Source organism: Triticum aestivum, chromosome 2D (genome assembly GCF_018294505.1).
Source record: "Triticum aestivum cultivar Chinese Spring chromosome 2D, IWGSC CS RefSeq v2.1, whole genome shotgun sequence".
Classification (NCBI taxonomy): Eukaryota; Viridiplantae; Streptophyta; class Magnoliopsida; order Poales; family Poaceae; genus Triticum; species Triticum aestivum.
In genome coordinates this window covers 34,107,168-34,130,339 of record NC_057799.1, presented here as the reverse complement: position 1 = coordinate 34,130,339, position 23,172 = coordinate 34,107,168, and the positions used below count along the sequence as shown (strand labels likewise).

Here is a 23,172-nt window from a genome sequence, read left to right as displayed (position 1 = left end):
CTTTTTTCATGAGTGAATTGCAGAAAACTACCACATTACAGCGTAGGTTTGCACAAAAGGCTCTTCTACGAAATTGTTGCAGAAAACACTGATTCTCGGCCTAATCTTTTGCAGAAAGCACCGATCCGTCTGTTTGGGCGTTTTAACCTCGTTTATGATGTGATGGCGTTAGACATGGTGTGATGTGAATTTACCAAATAGTTCGCGGTATTTTTTTTAAAGGCACCCTTCTATCAGAAAACAGAAATACAATCAGGCCCTTGCCATGCCAAGCTCGACTGTACTCTGCCGCCGGCCAATCCCGTGCTCGTGCGCTGCCGCCCACGCCGGTGCCCCGGCAGCGGCTGAGCTCACTGATGAGGGTCGCTGCTTGGTTGCGCACGTGCTGCGCGCCGCCGGGCCGCCGCTGTTTGCTCCGGGGCTGCGCGTCGCCGCACCGTTGCAGCTGCTTCCGTGCTGACGCTGCTTGCTCCGGGGCTGCGCGCCGCCGCGCCGTTGCTGCTGCTTGCGCGTTGACTCAGCTGCTTGTGCTCGTGTTGTGCGCCGCCACCGAGGCTCGTGCCCGTGCTGCTCGAGGCTGCGCTGCTGCTTGCTCCAGGGCCGAGGTCGGGGAGGCCACCGGGAGGCGCGCCGCCTGCTCAGGAAACAGAGAGGAGGGGGGATGAAGAAGGGGAAGCGCGACCGCCGCTGCTTGCGCCAGGGTCGAGGTCGGGGAGGCCGCCGGGCTCGCCGTCGCTGCTGCCGCGCGAGTCCCCGACGCCTCGGGCCCATCTCCCCTTCCCCGCGTCCGAAGCCTGCGGCCGTCGACTCTAGAGCCGCCCCTCGGCTACCCCCTAGCCGTCGACGGCGGCGCCCATTGCCGCTGCGTCACCACTGCCCCCGGCGGAGACAGAGGAATCAGGCCGTGCACGTCACAGCCCGGATGGACGAGCGCTCCCCGCGATCTGGATTTATCTTTGGAGGGAGGTTTTTTTTTAAAAAAAGACCAGCCTAACATCGTCTACCACAAAACGTTACGCCACGTCATCAAATGTGGGACCCATATGTCATAATCGTCATTAAAATGGCCTAAGCGATTGATCAGTGTATTTTGCAAAAGGTTAGGCCGAGAATCAGTGTTTTCTGCAACAATTTTGTAGAAGAGTCTTTTCTGCAAACCTAAGCTGTAGTGTGGTGATTTTCTGCAATTCACTTCTTTTTCATCCACCGGCCCTTCAACCCATGCCGAACCGCCTTCCACGGCATGCCATCTCGCCGCCCCGCCCATGCCCGAGCTGCGGTCGCCATAGCCGACCCGTCGGGCGCGAAGGGAGAATCAACTGACGCGAAAACAAGTTGCAGCTGCCACAAAAAGACAATGTTGATGTGCTTAATTGCTTGCTGTTCGTGGAAGGATAGTAGATTCCTCCTAGTTAGTTACTCGACGTAGATTCCTCTAGTTAGTTACATCTGTTAACGGTATAAGTGAAGCGGGAGGCAGGATTTGGTATAGGGAACGCGCACGGGGTACAGTCTGTTTAACTCATTTAACGTGAGAAGTGATCCCCAGAAGGTCCGGGGATTCAGAAGTGCGGGCGAAGCTATGTCCTGGAGCTGGCGGACTGGCTAGCTTGCTATCCTTAGGGAACACACAAACTTGCTGATCGGCCGTATTATGTAGCGTGTGCCATGTGGAATCAGTTCCTTTTTATGTGGAGTGCGCAAGGCTCGGTCCTTGGGACATTGATCAGTGCCGTGTTGCTGTAGGTACATATTAGAGGTTAACTGTAACTTTAGGTTTAGAAATATACAGCTGAATATTTCAACATTTTTCTTCCCAGTTTCGTTTTGTAAAACTGAAAGTTGCATCGTACAACAGCTAGCCATCGGTAGGCCTTACTAAGCCAGAAGATTAACACTAGCAACTCTGAATAACATGTAGATAGAACACTAGATGCACCCCAACAATATTTGAACATTCTGCACAGGGGGGAACAACGTGTTACATTTGAGAAAGGTGTAACAGCTCCCAGGTGCCCCTACACCCTCATGAACAGTAAATTCATTAAAAAAATCTGAAAGTTTCAGGAATCAAAGATGATCAAAGATTTGATGTTCTTGCAAAGTTTCAGCAACAAATAACTTTGAAGAATGATTTTTTTTTAAGGCGAGGGCTCCTCGAATGTAGGAGCACCCGGGTGCTGAAAATCATGTCTCTGTTTCATTTATCAACCAGGAGGCACATCCGCCTTACATAAGTTTGGCAAAACTCTGTTAGTCATTTTTTAGCAATTTTTGGTAGATGTGAAAACCGCATTGTGGTGTGGCTTTGTTCGGGTCCGGGTGTTGTGAACATTCTGCAAGTTAATACTTTATATATAGCTTTATGGTAACTATAGAATTGATCGGTGCGCTTCAATATATCTTTTAGTTTTATGAGGCACCTTTGTAGTCCATCTGGTCAACACAATTATAGACTTGATGATGTGCAACTCAGTTGACTCATACATACGGTGTACTAGAATAGATATTTTGGTGTTTTACGGGATTTTATGGAGCATATATCCTGTGCACCGAGTCTCTTTATTTTGATTGGCTAACTCCTAGTCATTTGAAAATTAATTAAATATCGACCGACTTCATAGCCATTCATTTCATATATGATTTTAGAAAAACCTGAAACTTTATTCAAGCTTGATGAAAATTACATGTTCAATGCTTTGGACCATAAATCCAAGAAATTACAAAGTAACTCCTGTAACTAAGATAATCATGTTGATTTGGAGGATCTGGAACTTACGTACAAACATGGTTCATGGTAAAGAAGCTCCTCCACATCTGTTGATTTTCTGCAAAGTTACTTTAATTCGTTGCGGCTGTCAAGGATATATACTATAGAGGAAATCATTAAGGGGAAAATGACATGTGAAGATTTACTTCCATCTCATGTGATCAAGGTCTCACCGCCGCCCCCGCCATGGCCACAGCCCCCTGTAGATCATGTGGCCCTATCGGTGGATGGAGCATTTTCAGAGGCTGACGGATCGGCGGCCGCCGGTATGGTCCTACGGAGACATGATGGGAGTGTTATTTTCACGGCATACAGGTTCTTATTTAACTGTAATGATGCGTTGGAGGCCGAGATTCACGCTTTGATGCAAGGTATGGCACTAGCGAAACAACACTCTGAAGGCCCGATCATTGTGCAGTCTGATTCCTCGACAGCATTGGCTTCTCTCAAAGGCGATAATCTGGATCGCTCTGCGCATGGTCATCTAGTTGCTGAGATAAAGTTTTTGATGATTGATAGGGAGTTTATTCCCCAGAAAATTTCCCGTGAACAAAATAGGGTAGCAGATCGTTTGGCTAGTTATAGTCGATATGAATGTACTACTTCTGTATAGCTACACAGTGGTCCTCCGTGTATTAAGGCACTACTGCCACTGGACTGTAACCCCATCATTATGGAATACAACTCCTATTTGCCCCGCAAAAAAAAAACTAAGAACTAAGTGAAATTTCTCAGAAACAACTTCTCCGTGGCATCGAGCTTTGCAACACAAATACCGTACGTCTTCAATAAAGAAAGTGCAATCAGACAGGGGCAGTGGTGCTACCACTCATATGTCTGCACATACTTGACTACCTTCATAGTCATTCATTTAAGGTGTCAAGATTTCTGGGACCTCCTAGCTGATGCCTTTTATTATTTTGAGGGAAACCTAGCTGATGCCTTGTAGCGTCTAATTGTCGAGGCTACGCTAACAGCACAGTGGGAGCTCGTGGGCTAACTATTTTGTGGCCCATTACATCCTTCTCCTTTGTTTCGTGTGCTATTTTCCTATTTCGAATGTGCCTTTACTGTTTGGAAGTTTCATTTCCTTTTTCGTTTTATGTTTCGGGTGTGCCTTTGTTTCAAAAGTCCAATTCTCTTGAAGGAAATCATGAACTGAGAACACTAAAACTAAATTGTACTGGTTTTCTAACAACTTCTCTGTTTAGCACAAAACACATTTTAAAAAACATATAATGTGAAAAAAATTAGTGCATGAACATTTTTTACAAATAAATTTTATAAAAATGTGAACATTATATAAAAATAAATGAACATCTTTCTAAAGAATTTCAGTGTTCAAAAACTAAAATAAGTTCACCATATTTAAAACTGTTCACTGTTGTAATAAAATATTGTTCACCGTGCATTAAAATAATGTTCACTAAGTTTAACAAAATTTTCGTAATATATTAAAATATGTTTGAAATGTTTAAAAACCGTGCACTGTGTATTATTATTATTTTTCACCATGTGTTTTAAAATGTAAAAAAACATAAGAAGAAAAAAATAAAAATAAAAAAATAAAAAGAGAAATAACCAACACAAATAAAATAAAATAGTGTAAACCATAACATAACCCCCCACAAAATTGCAGCAGGGCTGCAAAGAAACAACATGAAAATACTATAACTAAAACCCACAACAACAACAAAACGCTGCTGCAACACAGCAAAAGAAACAGCAAGGAAAAACCCAAAAAAATATTGTTTTTTATAGAAACACCTGTAATTTTATTCATACTCATAACTATTACATGTATGATCTAAAATCTATGAAAATACGAAGTAACATCTATGACTAAGAATTACAATGAAATTTCTTGAAAACATGTTCTTGGTGGTATCAATCTCTGCTACAAAAAAAAAATACTCCAAAGACTTTGGTAGATGGAGCAGCACACCGAAGGAAACAACTGTAAACTTGAAGTGGGTCACACAACTTGCATCACAGTTTGGTCCAACAGGAAGGCCAAGAACATATAATGTGAACACTTTTTAGTGCATGAACACAGTGGGGTCGTGGCATCCATTTGAGGGAGCTCCTAAGTGGCGCCTTAAGCACCACTGGGAGCAACCGGCACCCACGCGCACCCCCTTCATGGGCCGGCCCACGCTGGTTTCGCTCCCTCACTCCCCGCTTCGATTCATTCGATCGCTTGCTCGATCAACTCGTCTTGCTTGCTTTTCCGTTTTTTTGGCTATGCTGCTGTTTCAGGTTAAAGTTGGCCCTCGTTTTTTGCAATTTTGAATATGTTCATGAAATAAAAAAATAGCACAGATTTATTAAATGTTCGTGGGTTTTAAAAATTCATAAATATAAAATATAACACAAAAAATCACGAGCTCTGGAAATAATTCATTGAGTTAAAAAAACTTAAATTTTGCAAAAACTTCATCGAATTTTAGAAAAAATCATCAAGTTTTGAAAAAAAAAGTTCATCAATTTTGAAAGAAATCATCGAATTTGAAAAAAAGTTCATCAAATTTGAAAAAAAAGAGAATTTGAAAAAAGGTCAAAAATTTGAAAACATTTAATCATTTAATTTTTTAAAAATAACCAATTCGATCAAAAAAGACACGTATTTAAAAATGCATTAAAATTAAAACGAAATAAGAAAAACCGAATAAAACAGCCTTGGAAATAACCATCAAACCTGGAAAAAACCGGTTTGGGAAGCCTTTGAAAGCTTTTCGGAAGTTTTTGGAAGCTTCCCAAAACCAAAGGATTCCCACGATTGAAGATGCAACTAAAACTAAAAAGACAAGTTACAAAGGACTAGTCGTCGCCTAGTGGTTACTGTCGTTGGCACCGATGCAATTGGTCACGAGTTCAAACTCCCACGGGCGCCCCTTTTCTGAATGTTAAAATAGAGAAAAAGAAGATATACATGGGCGGGCCCAGCTTGCAGCAGCTTCACGTGCCCGTTTGCAAAATGACCTATAACAGGCGTCTGAAGCGCTAACTAGGAGGCGCCTCCATTTGATGCATGAAGGCAATCTTGAGGAGGTTGGAGATTGCACACAGTTTGGCTCTAGTGGAGGTGAGCGGAACACATGGGTTGTTTGTTCATGGGCTTTTCTGTTGGACCATCATGTCTGTTGAGGGCCTGTTAGTATTTTGTAAGGCTTTATGATGAGCGACTCTACCTGCAACCATTATACTCCCTCCTTTGCAAAATACTTGTCGTGGTTTTAGTTCAAAATTTTAACATGAACTAAAACCACGACAAGTATTTTAGAACGGAGGGAGAGGGAGTACTAGGGAAAATTCTACAACCCGAGTAGCTTACATGCGTTTCTACTGGGCTTTGTATCCCCCTTTTCCCAAAATAATCTATATATATATCTAATAATAAAGGGGCTATTGCTTTTGGCGGTACGTCACCAAAATTGCCTCCAAAGTTGCAAAATATTACCCACCAATGCCACCTATAAGTGATAAAAAAATGTTTGATATAGGGAAATCCCTGACTGGGCCAGCCCATGCAGTAGGAACCTTATATACTGCGATCTGCGGGCTAGGAGAAGACACAACGCTCCTGTTTTATAATTTTTGTATTTTATTTTTACTTTTCCTTTTCCGTCTTTGTTTTCTGCTTTAAATAATTTGCAACTCCAAAAAAAATTCCGAGAATTAAAAAATGTGAATTTCGAAGTAAAATGTCTAATAATTCATAAATGTTTGTCGATTCAGAAAATGTTTGCTATTTTCAAAAAATATTCGCATACTCAAAAAATGTTCGCAATTTGGAAAACAAATGTTCAGGAAAAACAAAACATGTTCATGATGTTCTTAAAAAAGTTCATAAATTAAAAACTGTACATGAACTTGAACAAAATTTTGCCAATTCGAAAAAATTCATTAAATGAAAAATATCCTAAAAATTCAAAAACTGTCCATGACTTACAAAATAGTTTATTGATTCAGAAAATGTTCGCCAATTCAAAGAATGATCATGCATCTAAAAAATGTTCGTTAAATCAAAAAAGTTTGTGAATTTCAAAATTTGTACCACCAATTTCCAGTTTTTTTATATAGTATAAAATGTTCATGAATTCAATCTTTTCATGATTTTAGCAAATGTTTGAAAATCTGTAAATATGTTCACGAATTTGAAAAATGTTCGAAATTTTAGATATATTCAGGAATTTAAAAAATGTTCATGATTTCACGAAAATGAAAGTGATAGTGTATCTCGGTGATGCAGCAAAATGTGATCATGGCCATTAGAGATTATGATTATTTTTTCTTCCATTGCAACGCACGGCCTGTTTTGCTAGTAATAATATTTTTCTGAATTAATAAAGTTCTAGTTTTTCTCCTGGAAAAAAGAAATAAAAATATCATGGCATGTGGGGACCACCTTTGCTAATAAAAAATACTAACCTTTTTTATGAAATCATACATGTATCAAATGTTATAACCTTTTTACAAATTTATTTAGTGATCTGATTTTAAGCTTATACCTATTTGCATGTTTCAGACATAATAGTGCATGATGTGCAACATCTTATTTGTTTATTTATTTATTTTCATTAAAACACAGTAGAATTGGAGAAGAGATATATATTAGAAATTCTCATGTAAGGGGCCCTATTTTGGTTAGTCACCCACAAACGATGGATATCTTCATAGGGATACATAGACATGTCACTTCCAATAGTTCACCATAGGTGCAACAACAGAGACGAGTTTGTTCTGAAAGCTTAATACGATAAACAAAATAAGGATCCAACAGAAATTCTCATACAAAATAAAGCATTGGAGCATCTATCATAACTGCAATCAAATAAACCACAACTCGTAGACAAGCAAATCACAATCTATAGACCATCGTACTTAAACATATCACAATCTTCATAATTCTACCTACAACTCACTTCTGTAGAGGATTTCAGAGTCAGATGGACTCGATGTTCTGCTAATGTTGCCGCACACAATTTAGCAAAAGTAGGGGTATGAGAAGAGAGGTCTGAGCTTTGGCTTGGGACTCCCCCAGATTTCATTTTAATGTAATTTCAGATAACATTCCAAACTTCTTTAGTTAAATAAAGTGGCAAGATTACCCTTAAAAAACAGTAAGTATAAAAATGCAATTTCAGTAGACCCAAATAAATATATAACAACCGGTACATTTCATAGGTGTGACTAAACGTATCTCAAATGCGATTGTAAACTAACGGTCTATGGTCCACGTGTTAACCTCACATATTAATTAGTATTATATAAAAACTACAGGCCAGCTTCTGAAATTTAGTTCTTCGTACAAATCTAATATCACGCCTAAACGACACATATGGTCACCACTATGGCACTTCTGGAATTGGCACAATAATCATCCACTCACAAATGCAAAATATTGAAAAATGCTACATGCAACTGCTACTCTTAATTTGATGGATATGAAATATATTGTGTGTTTGATGTGAAATCATGGTGAACATTTGTTGGATATGAAATATGAATTTGCTTACTGCAAGGATTAATAATGGGCAAATAAACGAGTTGTTCTGGTCATTGCAATCAGTGGTGTAGCCAGGATTGTGCCAAGCCCCAGGCCCTTGGGCCAAACACTAGGTACAATGCTAACCGGTGGTAAAATCGCTACAGTAAACAAAGCAATCTATCATCACGCCCTAGGCTTATCTACAGTAAACCAGTGGTAGCTTTGGGCTTATCTACGCCCCTGATTGCAATGCACATAGTCAGTAAAAAAATGTGTACAATGAACACTGCAACACATATGATTACAACAAATGTGGCGTGGGTGATGAATGAACCTACACACACACACACACACACACACACACACACACACACACACGATTTTGGCGGAGACAACATGTGCGATGGATGAACCAACATAGACGTTCACCATATTGAATTTGTGAGCGGTGGAAAATACCATCGCACCTGATTGTGCTACTCCTGTGGCGTGTGATGGGTGGTACGAACACATATGTTTCCAACCCATTAATGTTGTGGGATGTATGAGCTATAGCACACATTTGCTTCCACAAAGTCGTGTGTGATTCCTCAGCTAATCGCATATGGTCTCTTCCTTTACAATCATGTGCGATGGAGTGTCCTATCACACATGGTGTCCTCTAGAGTGTGCGATGCAACCCCCTTATCACACACCATTGGAAGGTGAGAGTTCATAACTACAAGTGCAATAGGGTTTCTTACCTGTGTGCGATGACCCAATCTGCACTAGTGGGACAGATAATGAGATGATATGTGAAATTTGAGAAGTATGCTTCAGAAATTACAAGTGCAATAGGGTTTCTTAACTATGCTTCAGAAATTTGAGAAGTATTGGAAATAGTGCAACATTTTTCTAACAATAGCATAATTTTTTGATCCAAGGTACAAGATGGATCTAAATAATTTTTGTTTTCCCAAGATTTATGTTGTCAATGACACTGAACACAACATTCATTCAGTAAGTTTAACACCTAAGGAGTAGTACACAATTTATAAGAGTGACCACATAACCAATTTGGGTCCAGCACAAACAAAGTGGATAGTCCTGGCGTGGCTTCATAAAATGTGGGTCCAAGCAATAGTAGATGGCAATTTCAGCTCAGTTTCTTACTTTCATGAAAGTTACTGCTAAAAGGCTTCCAAGTCAGATCACTTGCATATGTAGATGAGGTTGCACTTACTGATTAGTCAGAATACTTTGATGCGCTAGCTTGGTGAAAGCAAATTCATCAAGGTATCCATACAATCCAAGGCTGTGATGGATGTTCTTACAGTGCCAGTGAGTATTGTTTTTCTTGATTCAACTTTTAGTACTGGCAGTAGAGTGTTTCATAATTTTCAAAGCTCTTTATGCCAAAATGTGGTTGAAGTTTTTGTGTGTTCAGCTAGTTGGATTAGAAGCTCCCAGAAGAAGAAGAAGAAGAAGAAGAAGAAGAAGAAGAAGAAGAAGAAGAAGAAGAAGAAAGATAATAAGGGGGGTCTTGAATACTCTGTTTATACCATATATATCAAATAGTCTAAGATATTCTTACATCTTACTATTTTTTGTACACCCATATTTTCAGGATAAAGATGACCAGGATGATGTACTTGAAGTTCCTCTTTTGTATAAAGATCATTCGATGCTTTCTAAAGACAGTAAGAAACAAATATAATATCATGAACATTAATTTACATTGTTCCACTGTTTGTACTCACTCCGTCCCAAAATAAGTGTCTCAACTTTGTACTAATTCTAATACAAAGTTGTACTAAGTTTGAGACACTTGTTTTAAGACGGAGGGAGTATTATCTTGCAAACTAATACAAATATCCAATATGCATGTCAGTTACGCTTCTTTAGTACAGTGATGGAGGAAACTACTTCAAGTCTTATGACACCTCCAAGACCATCTCCGACATGTGCACTACACTACAACATTTTATGATTTGTGATGGATCTTTATCTTATGTTGCAATTGTCATATGAGCTAGAACAAGTCAAAATACCTTGGATTTTTGTATATTACCATCGGTATCCATGACCCCTCACCAAAAGTTCTTATATTTAACCTGGATTGATATAACAAATAAGAAAGACTATTTGTGCTTAGTTTGTGGCCGATCAAATGTGCCCTGTCAAATTTGTATTATAATTGGCTACAAAAAATAGCTAAAAAGATAAGAAAAAGCTGGTCACCTGCACAAAAGTTAAAAGCTAGCTAGGCACGTGATCATCATATATAATTCATAACAACATCAAACATTGTTTAGCACATCTTAGCCGCCGGTCCAACATCGGGAACTTGCGAAAGTTGACCATGGCAGATAAAGATTGAGGATAGTCACGTAGTATTTTACACTACTCTAGGCAGGAATCTTTCTTTTCTGTCTCTCTAATATAAGAATTCTCAGAAGAACTCTAGCTAGCAAGAATCTTGCACAAAGTAGACATGCCATTTGGCTGATTTTTCTCTCCTCTCTTATAACTTGACAAGAGAAAAGTGATGAACACTGGTAGCCAATGAAGCATAATATTTTCCATTAATATGATAACCGTTAGTCATAATTGTATTTTTAAACCATATATTTTAGATTAAAATATGATGGCACGTATGAAGTTACACTTCATGGCCTCTTTGGGTACTTTCTTTATCTTTTCTGAGGCCATGAAGGATTGAGCGACCGAGTAACGCGTGTAAGTCTGAGAGTGGTTGGGTGTCATGTTAAATGAGAAAGAAGGAGATTATAGACAACGCTTATTCTGTTTATCGGGTAAGAGTAACAATTCTAGCATCGTCGCCACTAGCTGCCTCCATAATTTGTATGGAGTGCGCTTCATAACATTGTAATGTGTTAGAGGTTGCGAAGGTTGTGTTCATACACAGGTCGTCATAATGTGGTCTCCATGTTTTTTCTTCTTGTTTTCTTCTTTATACCCATTGTTTAGATCAAGCAATTCAACAATTCAGTAAATATTATTACAAACCATTATTTTGAATTTAACAAATAGTACACATTAACAACAAGCCAAACGCAACAAATAATCCAATAAAAAGGTACAAGTAAAAAAACGATTTCTAAAAAAACATACTATCTCTCAGCTAGTTGTCAATGATGCTTAATAAGATCGTCACTCCACTGATGATGGTATGCACGGTCTTCAATCTTCCGATAAGCCTCAAGAAATGCTTAAATGCATTTTGTGGGCCTGAAGGCATGGCGATTGTGCCAATATTTCCATAGTCCAAGAGGATCGGCATATCTCTCTCATCCTCGATGATCATGTTGTATAGGATCACACAGCATGTCATGATGTTTGCCAAGACATCTTTGTTTAGGAAACAAACAAGCCCCAAGACAATTGTAAACCACACACTTGCAGGACTCCAAATGTTGTCTCAGTGTCCTTCGTCAATGATTCTTGCACCTTGTTGAAATGTCCATCAGTATGACCAAGATTACTATCAATTGAAAGGTAGATAGTAGCCTTGGTCATACTGATGGACATTCACCATGACATTGCATCAGACAGATATTAGCCTTGGTCATACTGATAGACGTTCACCATGAAGTTGAAAGGTGAAGCAGTACCAGTAGCTTGCCTTGCATTTAGATGAGATCTCTGCAAGACATTGATGTTATTTTGAGATCTTGACAACCCAAAGTAGCACCTAATCTAGTAAACTTCGTAGGCAACCACTTGCAAAATGATTGTTGGGTCATGGCAATGCCTGATGAATTGGTCGTCCAAGATGCAGGGCAATTCTTGCACCTCCAGTGGATTCAGTCAACAATCCCTAGCATCCCAGGCCATCCTCTTGATGCATTCATCGGTAGAAGCCTTGTCGTGTCCTTGACATTGGGTGCTAGCGAATACTGTTGTCCATAAAGCCTCACTATAGTTTTAGCGAGCACCTTCATGCACTTTATAATTGTATCTTCGGCTATTCGACCTAGTCACCCAATTCATCTGCAAAAACGCCATATGCAATCGTTCAAAGTGCCGCTATCACCTTCCGATAAGGGGGGAGGGGGCAAGAAAACCAGTTGCATTTCTCGGTTCCTGGAAGAAAGATCCATCAGCTTCCACGCCGTCAACAATCTGATGGAGCCGTTGTACGGTTGCGCGGAATCGTTGCCGGAACACATAACTAGTGAAGGTGCAACACAACAAAAAGTAGTTGCTCATGAGCTTGTAGTGCCTTCAGTTCTAATCTGGTAAAATGCCACACGAACAACCTACGACTCCACACGCTTCTTCTTTGTTTCAGTTGCTGCTATCCAGTCTGCAATCATCAAGGGAATCTTGTCTTCTTTGGCATCCATGATTTCGCTCTTTGACTCAAAGCTCGAATTCGGTGACGAATGATAAAAAATAGCTCTACCAACAAATTCATCTAAACAAAATACGAATCTTATGTCATCTACACAAATCTATGAGCCGCGGAACTAAATTTACAAGAAAAAGGCTGAGGAAATTTACCTCCAAGCAGTCATCGAACATTTTGAGGCCACATGGCGGAAGGGGTGGCATGGCCAGACGGCAGGAAGCAGACCCATGGCTTCGTCAAAGCGTGGGAGGTACGAGAATGGCTTAGTAAAGGTGACCGGGGCCAAATCGTGCCAGTCCAGGTGGTGGAGGTGGCACCAAATTGTGGTATCGTAGGGGTGTGTGTGACGACGGAAGTGAGTGAGTGTCTTGAAATATTTGTGGTGTCAAGATTTAGGTGGATGGAGGGAACGTTATATCACCTCTCCCAACCGCCACATATGGGGGCTCGTGGGCTCAATTCGGAGCAGTCTTCAAAAATCGTGCCGATGGAGTACGGGATGGCGAATCTGGTAGGGTGGCTTTTTCGTCCAAATCACCATAGCAGTGATTATTATGCCAATCAAGCCGATATGACGACTCTACTAGCATTGCTATGCATGTCACTCTTTCTTTGGCATCAAGATGCACTTTCTTTGACAGCAACAAGCATAACACTTAAACCAAAAAAAATGCATACCACTTGATAGGGTGTTTGTTTGAACATCAGACGTGTGAATGAACCGAATTAAAGGAGGGAAGTGCAAAATGTTTGGGCTAAATATGAAGATGAATGCCCGGGACAATATCTACACTAAAAAACTCTCTCGAAACAGGTTTTCACTTCCCTTTTGCGGATAAAACACCAACCACCGTACATAAAACACCACTGCACACCACCACGCCACACAACTCACAAGACAAGATACAAGGTTCCGAGCAACAACGGCACAACCCGTTGCAACACCAAGCAAACTACAATTAGAAAGAAACACCGCTTGGGGTCATAGGAGCCGTCATTCGTGATCGAGCAACCAATGGGAAGAGATGTAACCGAAGAACGACGAACTACGGACTCCAAGATGGCGCCTTCACGAAGGGCACAACATAGGAGCTAGTATGAATATCAGCATGGCATCCCCCAACAGTGAGAATCTCACTTATTTGAAAGTTTATTTTTAATCATGACATCATCTCAAACATATATAAAAACAACTTCAAGCTAGCAACCATGTCCAAATCATGATCAAGACAAATCACGGTGTGAAGAATTCAGATTAGAAAAAATTGCGGCTGCGATAAAATATCTAGTATCATCTATCATGGTTGTTGATTTTTGTTCGAAATTTCTTACTGTATTACGTTTCTTTCTGTCGTGTTTTTATTCATAGCTAGCATGAAAACGAGAGAAAAAGCGACCGGTCGATGGACGATGTAACATCTCTTGTTGCCTTGCGTTTGCCGTCTGGGGTGACGTACCCGATTCGGTGCTTTGCATGATCTGATCGAACTTGCTACACGAACGTGCGCAGATATAGGCGAGTCACTGACGCACAAATTAAAGCGGCGAGAGCTCAGCTCACTCACTCACTCACCCGCACCGCTAGCTAGCTCCAATGGACTACTCCACCTCCCTCCTCCGCCTCACCTTCCTCGCCCTCGGCGCCGCCTTGGTCCTCATCGTCGCCCGCTCCGCCTTCCGCCTGCCGCTCGCCATCGACGCCCCGGCCGCCTCCTTCTTGCACGGCGCCGGCGGCTGCACCCGCTTCTCGCCGTGGGCCTGCCGCTCACCACGAACCGAGAAGAGCACGCCACGTCGCCCGTCGCACGAGTCCGACGTGCCGCGCCACCCGCTCGACCCGCTCACGGTGACGGAGGTCAGCCGCGCGCGTGACCTCCTCCGCGCGCACCCGCCGTTCGCGTCGGCGCCGTCGGCCCTGGCCGTGCACGCGCTCGCGCTCGACGAGCCAGACAAGCCCGCCGTCCGGCGCTGGCGGAAGGGCGCCCACGGGCTCCCGCCGCGCCGCGCCGTCGCGGTCGTCCGCTTCCAGGGGGAGTCGCACGTGCTCGCCGTCGACCTCGCCGCCGGGAAGGTCGCCCCTCTTCCCGTACCGGCCTCCGGCTACCCGACGATGACCATGGACGAGCAGACCGCCCTCTGCGCGGCGCCGTTCGGCGACCCGGCGTTCAACGCCACCATCCGGCGCCGCGGCGTGCGCCTGGACGACGTCGCGTGCCTGCCCATCTCCCCCGGGTGGTACGGCCCCGCCGAGGACGGCGGCCGCCGCCTCATCAAGAGCCAGTGCTACTCGACGGAGGGCACCGCCAACTTCTACATGCGCCCCATCGAGGGCCTCACCGTGCTCGTCGACATGGACACCCGGAAGGTGGTCCACATCTCCGACCGCGGCGCCGGCATCCCCATCCCGGCCGCCAAGAACACCGACTACCGCGGCGCCGCCAACGACGGCACTGACAGATTCGGGTACCAGACGGTGCGGGCGCCGTCGATGGAGCCGGCGCCGGAGGGGCCAGGATTCCAGATTGAGGACGGGCACACGGTGCGGTGGGCCGGGTGGGAGTTCCACCTGAAGGCGGACGCGCGCGCCGGGCTGATCGTGTCCCACGCCACGGTGCAGGACCCGGCCACCGGGGCGCGGAGGGAGGTGATGTACAAGGGCATGGCGTCGGAGCTGTTCGTGCCGTACATGGACCCGACGGAGGCGTGGTACTTCAAGACGTACATGGACGCCGGCGAGTACGGCTTCGGCCTGCAGGCCATGGCGCTGGTGCCGCTCAACGACTGCCCGCGCCACGCGCGGTACATGGACGGCGTCTTCGTCGCCGCCGACGGGCGGCCGTACGTGCGGGAGAACATGATCTGCGTCTTCGAGCGCTACGCCGGCGACATCGCGTGGCGACACTCCGAGAGCCCCATCACCGGCATGGACGTAAGCTCCCCTCCCGCACACCCACACCTACCCTCCCTGCAGCTACGTAGCTTGTTTTGTTTCGCCGCACTACTGTACTTCGCGCCAAAGCTATGAGTCATATGCGAGACAACTATTATTTTTTGAACCAAGTCATATGCTAAACCTGCACAAGACTAAAATATAAAAGCTGATGTGGCTCAAGTTTTGGCGACTAGTTAATGAAGAATCTTTGATTTCATATATACACACTCGACAACAACCAATTGTCAATTCTTGCAAAAAATAAAGGACCTCGACAATTTCGCACTCATCTCAAAGTCTCAAACAGGGTGCCGTGTACTTACCCTTTCTTGTATTATATTTTAACGAAAAAAAATGGTAGATTCGTGTGAAACCACATGTCACATCGAGAAATATGTGTAATTTTGTTTAACACATTGCCACTTCTCATCTGTTAGCAACTCCGAAAGACTGAGGCATCACATCATCAGATTGACGAAGTCATCATAAACGCCTAGTAGTCAAGGGAAACATCTCCTCCCGTTGAATCCGCATCGATAGAAGACTGATAAATTCATCAAAATGTGAGCACCAACGCAAGTTTAGGACTTGAACCCTAGTGAGCTGAGTTCACAAATATGTATACACTTGAAGGTTGGTAGTGCAGAATCATTGTCACAAAACAACAAATTTGAAAATCAACTTCACATGATTATTATATATGCTCCTACGTATTTATAATAGTTTCAGGTATTTCGGTAAAAAAGATTATCTACATATTTAAGTATGTACCGCATGACAAATATATTCTGCATGTGACTTTGTGTTCCTCTCAAGGAATCTTCAACACTAGTGTAGCTACCCGGGAAGGCGAATCTTGGACAAAAAAATATCAGCCCCCAAAAATAATAATCGTGGCACAGTAGTACAGTAGTAGGCCGAAGGGTCCTGTCTTGCTGATACTGACCGAGTGACGGCCGGCTTGGCCGCGCTCGTCTATCTATTGCAAGTGGAAATCTCCATCGCCCGTCGAGTGAATCTCACTTCTTTGCGTTGCGTCTGCCGGTTGCATCCTCTGATCGTGTCGTGTGTGCGTGCGTGCAGATAAGGGAGTCCCGGCCGAAGGTGACGCTGGTGGCTCGCATGGCGGCGTCGGTGGCCAACTACGACTACATCGTCGACTGGGAGTTCCAGACGGACGGACTCATCCGCATCAAGGTACGACGGCCCCAGAACGTACTACAAATTCAATTTTGTCACGCTCACAAAAAAAGAAGCAAAGCACAGTGTGGTTCGTACGTGTCTGTTCTCTCATTGGTGCAAGGGAAAATATCAGGCTGGTTCTTGCTGAGTGCTGGGTGTCATTTTCGCTCCTTCCGTCACCGCTAAGAAAATTTGTCCAATGTGCACTGCCTTTGCATACTTCCTTGCATCAGTCTCCCCCTTTTATTTTCAGAAGAAAAATGGGAGAGTACCCCAGGAATGATGATTTAGTTACTTGGAAGTGAAGTACATAAGGGAGATCAAAATATGAACATGAATGATTTGATTGTTCCATTTTACCGAAGCTCACATGATCACATGATCTTCCCTCGATGGTTTCAGGTCGGGCTCAGCGGGATCCTGATGGTGAAGGGCACGCCCTACTCCCACATGAACCAGGTCCGGCGAAACGAGGAGATGCACGGGACCCTCCTCTCTGAGAACGTCATCGGCGTCATCCACGACCATTACGTCACCTTCCGCCTTGACATGGACGTTGATGGCGCCGACAACTCCTTCGTCCGCGTCGATATGGCCCGCCAGGACACCGCGCCCGGCGAGTCCCCCCGGAGGAGCTACCTCAAGGCCACACGCCACGTCGCGAGCACGGAGAAGGACGCCCGGGTCCGGCTGAAGCTCTACGAGCCGGCCGAGTTCCACGTCATCAACCCGACGAAGAAGACGCGGGTCGGGAACCCGGTGGGCTACAAGGTTGTCCCCGCCGGCACCGCCGGCAGCCTGCTCGACCCTGAGGACCCGCCACAGAAGAGAGGTGCATTCACAAACAATCAGGTGAAACGTCTACTTTACACGGAATTTAAGGCTGTTTTTGATACCACTATTAGGTGATGCGCATACTATCTTCTCGATGCCACGTTATGAGTCAGTAAAAGCACCCTTTATCAAGGGAGAAAAACAGGACGCACACATACTTGGTGAAAATCAGTTTGTCTTCATCATTTGGTTTTGTGCAACAGATTTGGGTCACGCCCTACAACAAGAGTGAAGAGTGGGCCGGTGGGCTGTTCGTGTACCAGAGCAAAGGGGAGGACACGCTGGCTACTTGGTCGGAGAGGTACGTTTGTGTATCTACAAAAACGGTGGATTTTATGGTCCGAAAAATGTTAGCCGTCTGATTTGCGTACGTGGGCGCACAGGGACCGTCCGATCGAGAACAAGGACCTGGTGCTGTGGTACACGCTGGGGTTCCACCACATCCCTTGTCAGGAGGACTTCCCCATCATGCCCACTGTGTCGTCCAGCTTCGACCTCAAGCCGGTCAACTTCTTCGAGAGCAACCCCATCCTCAAGCAGCGGCCCACCATGGAGAAGGACCTCCCCGTCTGTGCCGCTACTGCCTGAGACCATGCACCAGGATACATGTGTGCTCGAAGACAACCCCCGGGCACACTGGGCTGTTGCCCGGGGCATGAGGCCGTGCGTAGGCTTCCGGCAGCACCATGCAGTGCCCCTAGCCTTACATAATCCGTCCTCTGCCTCTGGCTAGCCAATAGCCTTAGTATGTATAGCTCTATGTTTGTGTTGTATGGTGCTCCCCCCTTCATGAATATGAGGTGTATTTAGGCTGTCTACGAATCTTGGACCGATGGTAATAAATTGGCTGTCGTACATGAAGGAAAATTAAATTTGTGACCAGAGTTTAAGCTTGGACAACCAAAATACATCCTGACAAACGGAGAATGGTCGTACTAACATTAGCAATAAAATCCAGCAATCCGTATCTTGTGTGCAAATACTAATATTAGCCGTAATTTCTGACATGAGAAATGAAGTGTAGAACCTTGGACATGGAATCAAGAAGTGCATGACTGTTTTCTTTTGGATGCCCTCCATCGCCGCCTCGTCAAAGCTCTGGTGGCTGTCGTGCACTGACATGCGCGCCAACATGCCGCCCACGCTGATGGTCGACCATATCGCCACCGAGCTGTCGCCGTGCACCCCCACCATGTACACCTGAGAAGGGGCCCATTTGCTTTGCTTGGTTAGATTGCTCACCAATCAAAACTCCATCCAACCTTAGTCCAAACTTGTATTAACTGTCTTTCCTTTTACAACCCATTCGAGCCAATGTTGGTTAATGTCTTGCAACAGAAAATTCTCTTCATCTAGTGTGGCATGCGTGGACATAAGTATTGAATTCATGCTCTAGCTAAATCACCAAAACTCCAAACTGATGGAGAGTGGCGGGTAAATATATTTTGAAACACCCTCTCATGTCTAGGCTTTTTTTATTCCTTAGATGTGGGATCAACGTAGGCCAGATAAGCTTTATTTAAATATTGCATTGGCAGGGTCTTGAAGTCAAGGCCTTTTTCCCGGATACCATATTTAATTCATTCTCTAGCCAATTCATCCAAAAGTCTGAACCAATTAAGAGAGAAGGACACATATTTCAACAATAAGTATCGTTGTGAAGTGGTACTAATCAATAAGATACTAATACATTATAAAAGGATCTCACTTTGGAAGAGGGCGCCTTGAAATTGTAAATGCAAGTGTTGGGACCTTAAAACTCTAAACGAAGTAGTGTGCACTAACTTCAGGGCCGTCTCCAGGAATTCGAGGCCCGATGTGAAATGCAAATTGGGTCCAATTTTTTCTTAGAACTAAGCACACTCTAACTTAAACTATGTAACTTTAATATGTGTTAATTTGCATAATATTTGCAAATATGTCAAATATAGCAACTATCTTCCTCAAAACAATCCAACCGCAAAATAATTAACATATAGCAATTTATTAATTAACCAGAGAACTGGTGTACATGTAGTGTATGCTCATTAGTCATTAAGATAGAAAAATAGCCTAAAATAAATCTGCCCTGGGTGCACCTGATGGACATGGACATATAGACTCGTTAGTGAAGCTTTCAAATTAAAGCCCCCCATCGATTCAATCTTGATCTTGGCGCTCAGCCAGCGGCTTCCATTGTTTACAAGCAAGCCTGCCGTAAGAGATAAATCTGCTTAGCCTGGCTGTCAAGTTATGGGATTCTTCCTGAACTTGGACACCATTGCGTTGGCTTGGCCTGGCTAGCGCTGGTTTGTGCTCGAATTCATGGTGCGGATTCTGTCGCCGTCGAAGCCAAGCGGATTTGATCAAGTGGGGAGACTTGGGAAGATTGGGAACAAAGCACATGGCCTCATCGAGAGTGAGTTTAGGATAGGCTCGGGCCATGCCATTGAATGGGAGGAAGTTCCGGTCGATTTGAGAAAGCCGACAGGCACAACACCGTGCAAACTAAAGGAAACATCCTAACAGAAAATATAACCCTGACCCAAAACCGGGGCCCTATGCGGTCGCACAGGCCGATGGACAGCCTGACTAACTTTCTCTATGTCTATGCACTAGATGCAAATGGAATTGCATAACTTGAATAAACATGTCCAAATGGTTCAGTGAATTAGCATCTTTTGGATTTTGAAAGAGAGGGCCACAAAATTCTAATTTAAGTGTTGGTACATTTACAATTCTGAATGAAAGTAGTAGACTAACCTTCTATGTGCCTCATCAGTAAGTGCAAATGAAATTGCTGAACTAGAATAAAGTAGCCAATGAAAGATTCAGTAAATTAACATCATTTGGATCAAATTCACAATGCATTAAACACCGGGATACATGATTCATTTCATTATTTCTGGTTAACATTCAAGTAGGGTGTTTAAAATTTGGCTTGATTTTGTACACCTGAAAAATAGAATTAGCCAAGCATACCAAACTACCGATTCTCTGCCCTAAACGTGAATCATGTTTTCACTTGGATACCATTTCTCGATAGTGTGTAATGTTCTTGACTAAATTTGCATATATTATATAGGGTGAGTGATCAGAGAACTTATTGATCCAGTAGACAAATGATGTAAAAATATTTGACACCCATCAGATAGAGTACTCTAGACTTTCTTAAAATAAATGCGCCTAAAGTATAATATGACACCCTTGTCCGAAGAGGAGACTAGTCAACGACAAGCACATGCTACCTGCCACGTGGCGCCGCCGCGTGGCATCACCCTATTAACTCCACCCGCATCACCCTACTGACTTCACCAACTTTCCACTTCGTCAATGGGGAGAAAATGTCTGTCAAGAGAGCAAAGAGCTAACAGATTGATTTAGAATTGACTTATGGAAAGGAGTTCGCTTGGTTAAAAAAGGAACATCTTCATAGAGATACAAGACATGCACACATGCATTTTCTTTATTGGCTAGGAACATGTATGCATTGACAAGTTAGCTAACAATTTATGGTGCAATAGCAAAGCTGACGCATGCCACCACACTTGCCTCCTGTGAACCCTTCAGTCCGGCAAACACTTATGCACTTGTTCTCGCTCACACCTTTCACACAGTTTCCTTTAAACGTGACGCTCCCTACTGTGCACTCTATAAGTGGCGTAACCACCTGTACCACCCCTTGTTTCTCTACACATTCCGTCGCCAAAGCCACCTGCACCGCCTCTTGGTTCTCTGCACAATAAATAAATAAAGTGGATTTTGGCGTTCCTACCAACTCTCTTTATTTATAGGATCCAAATTTTAATGTTTCTTGCTAATAAATTGAATCAAATATCTTTTTTTCCTTTATGTTTTGCATGATATGGGACATTATTTTAATTTAAAGGAGAGACACATATGTTTCAAGAAACAATAAAATAAAATAAAGGGACATGTATATATATCACATTATCCATAGACCGACCATATAATTTGGTAAATAAACAAGCGAAGCAATGAAAATCACGTCTCAAATTAAACAAAATTTTAAATAAACTTTCTAATGACATCCAAACTAGCATCCCATATTATGGTACAAAGTCAGATAAGTTGGCTATAAACTCATCTTGTTCACCATATGTTTATTTCTCCTTATAGTTCTACTAGGAAGGTTTGGGAGGTGGTACCATGGTAGTAGCCTAGTATCCTACAAGCAAGAATAGGAGAATACAACACCGGCCACCATGATAAAGATGGGTACGGGGAGCAGATGATATGGTAGAAATTTCAATGACATGACAACATAAAGTAGAGGAGCGGGGTGGAGCGACATGTCAAGAGATTATTAAAAGAGTGGAGAGGATAAGGCTTCTTTCAAATTTCACATAGAAAACTAAGAAACCTAAAAAACAAATGTACCACCTACTACCTATGTATCAAAACATAAGAGGTTTACACCGACTAAATTAGCGTACACAAACGTCATATATTTTGATACAGTGGGAGTATATGTTTGTGCACAAACACTCTAGGAACATATTTTGAGGTATTGTTCATGATGATAGACGCACCTGTGGCTACAAGAAGTAAGATGAGGATGCCCACGAAAAGATTTTGGGACAAACCCATCACTGTATCTTTTGTAGCATCAAAGTGATTTATGTTGACGGTAAGATACATGAAACTCAAGAAAGGGACACAAGCATAAACTGAAAAAGAAGTGTTCATTCTATATTGGTAGCAGCACACAGATGGGCATCGCATTGATTGGTAAACTGGTATTGTAACTGATGCCCAAAGATAGGGAAGGCTATCCAAGACCCTTTTCAATTGGGGTGGGGGCACCTTTTATTTGTGATGGGTCTATCTCGTTATTTATCTTTATTGTCATTTATTTGTGATGCATAGGATAAGGATCAGTTTTAGAACATTTTCATTTTCAGACAAGTGGACCATAGAATATCCATATGATAGCAAGTTTCTACAATAGTGTCATTTGATAATGTTGTGACATATGTGCCGGCTGATGCCTTGAATTTTGATAAGTACTACTCCCTCTATCTCAGTTTACAAGTCTTGCATGTGTACCTAGATCGTTATTTGACCAACTTAATAAGGGGCATACATTACAAAAAATATATCATTACACTAGTAGAAAAACAACTTTTAGTACCGGTTCGTAAGGACCTTTAGTACCGGTTCTGGAACCGGTACTAAAGAGTGGGGACTAAAGGTCCCCCCCCTTTAGTCCCGGTTTAACACGAACCGGGACCAAAGGCCCACCGCGTGGCACGAGGCGCGCCGTGGTCTGGGAGACCTTTAGTCCCGGTTGGTAAGGATTTTTTTATTTTTATTTTTGAAATAAAGCAAAAACATCCAGCCTACTGGGCCGGCATGGCCTGCATACGACTAGAAACCCAATCTCTAGTTGGGCCAGGATGCAGGCCCGTATGGCCCAGTAGGCCCCACAGGGCAGAAGACTTGCAATAGGCCCACAAAGGCCTGCTTAGAGAGGAGCTCGACACGGTAGCCGCGGCGGGGCTTATAAACCGGTGCGAGCTCCTCTCAACTAGCGAGGTGGGACTAAACATTGTGCATTGCGGGTGGCAGCGCACCACCTTTAGTACCGGTTGGTGGCTCCAACCGGT

The 23,172-nt window shown here is 43.4% G+C and overlaps 1 protein-coding gene across 1 annotated transcript; it reads left to right on the top strand.

Moving 5' to 3' along the window:
- The first annotated feature begins 14,139 nt into the window (after positions 1–14,139).
- LOC123051330 (primary amine oxidase) lies at positions 14,140–18,435 on the top strand. The gene is made up of 5 exons (XM_044474190.1): positions 14,140–15,544; positions 16,631–16,744; positions 17,132–17,581; positions 17,767–17,864; positions 17,947–18,435. Exons 1-5 carry the CDS (start codon positions 14,210–14,212, stop codon positions 18,149–18,151), a joined length of 2,202 nt encoding a protein of 733 aa, XP_044330125.1. The 5' UTR covers positions 14,140–14,209; the 3' UTR covers positions 18,152–18,435.
- Positions 18,436–23,172: the final 4,737 nt, after the last annotated feature.

Bases quoted from the DNA above. Each gene is read 5' to 3' on its own strand.
- LOC123051330 (XM_044474190.1), top strand. From the start codon at position 14,210: ATGGACTACTCCACCTCCCTCCTCCGCCTCACCTTCCTCGCCCTCGGC. The intron at 15,545-16,630 runs GTAAGCTCCCCT...GCGTGCGTGCAG, and splicing joins GCCCCATCACCGGCATGGAC to ATAAGGGAGTCCCGGCCGAA. The intron at 17,582-17,766 runs GTGAAACGTCTA...TTTGTGCAACAG, and splicing joins GTGCATTCACAAACAATCAG to ATTTGGGTCACGCCCTACAA.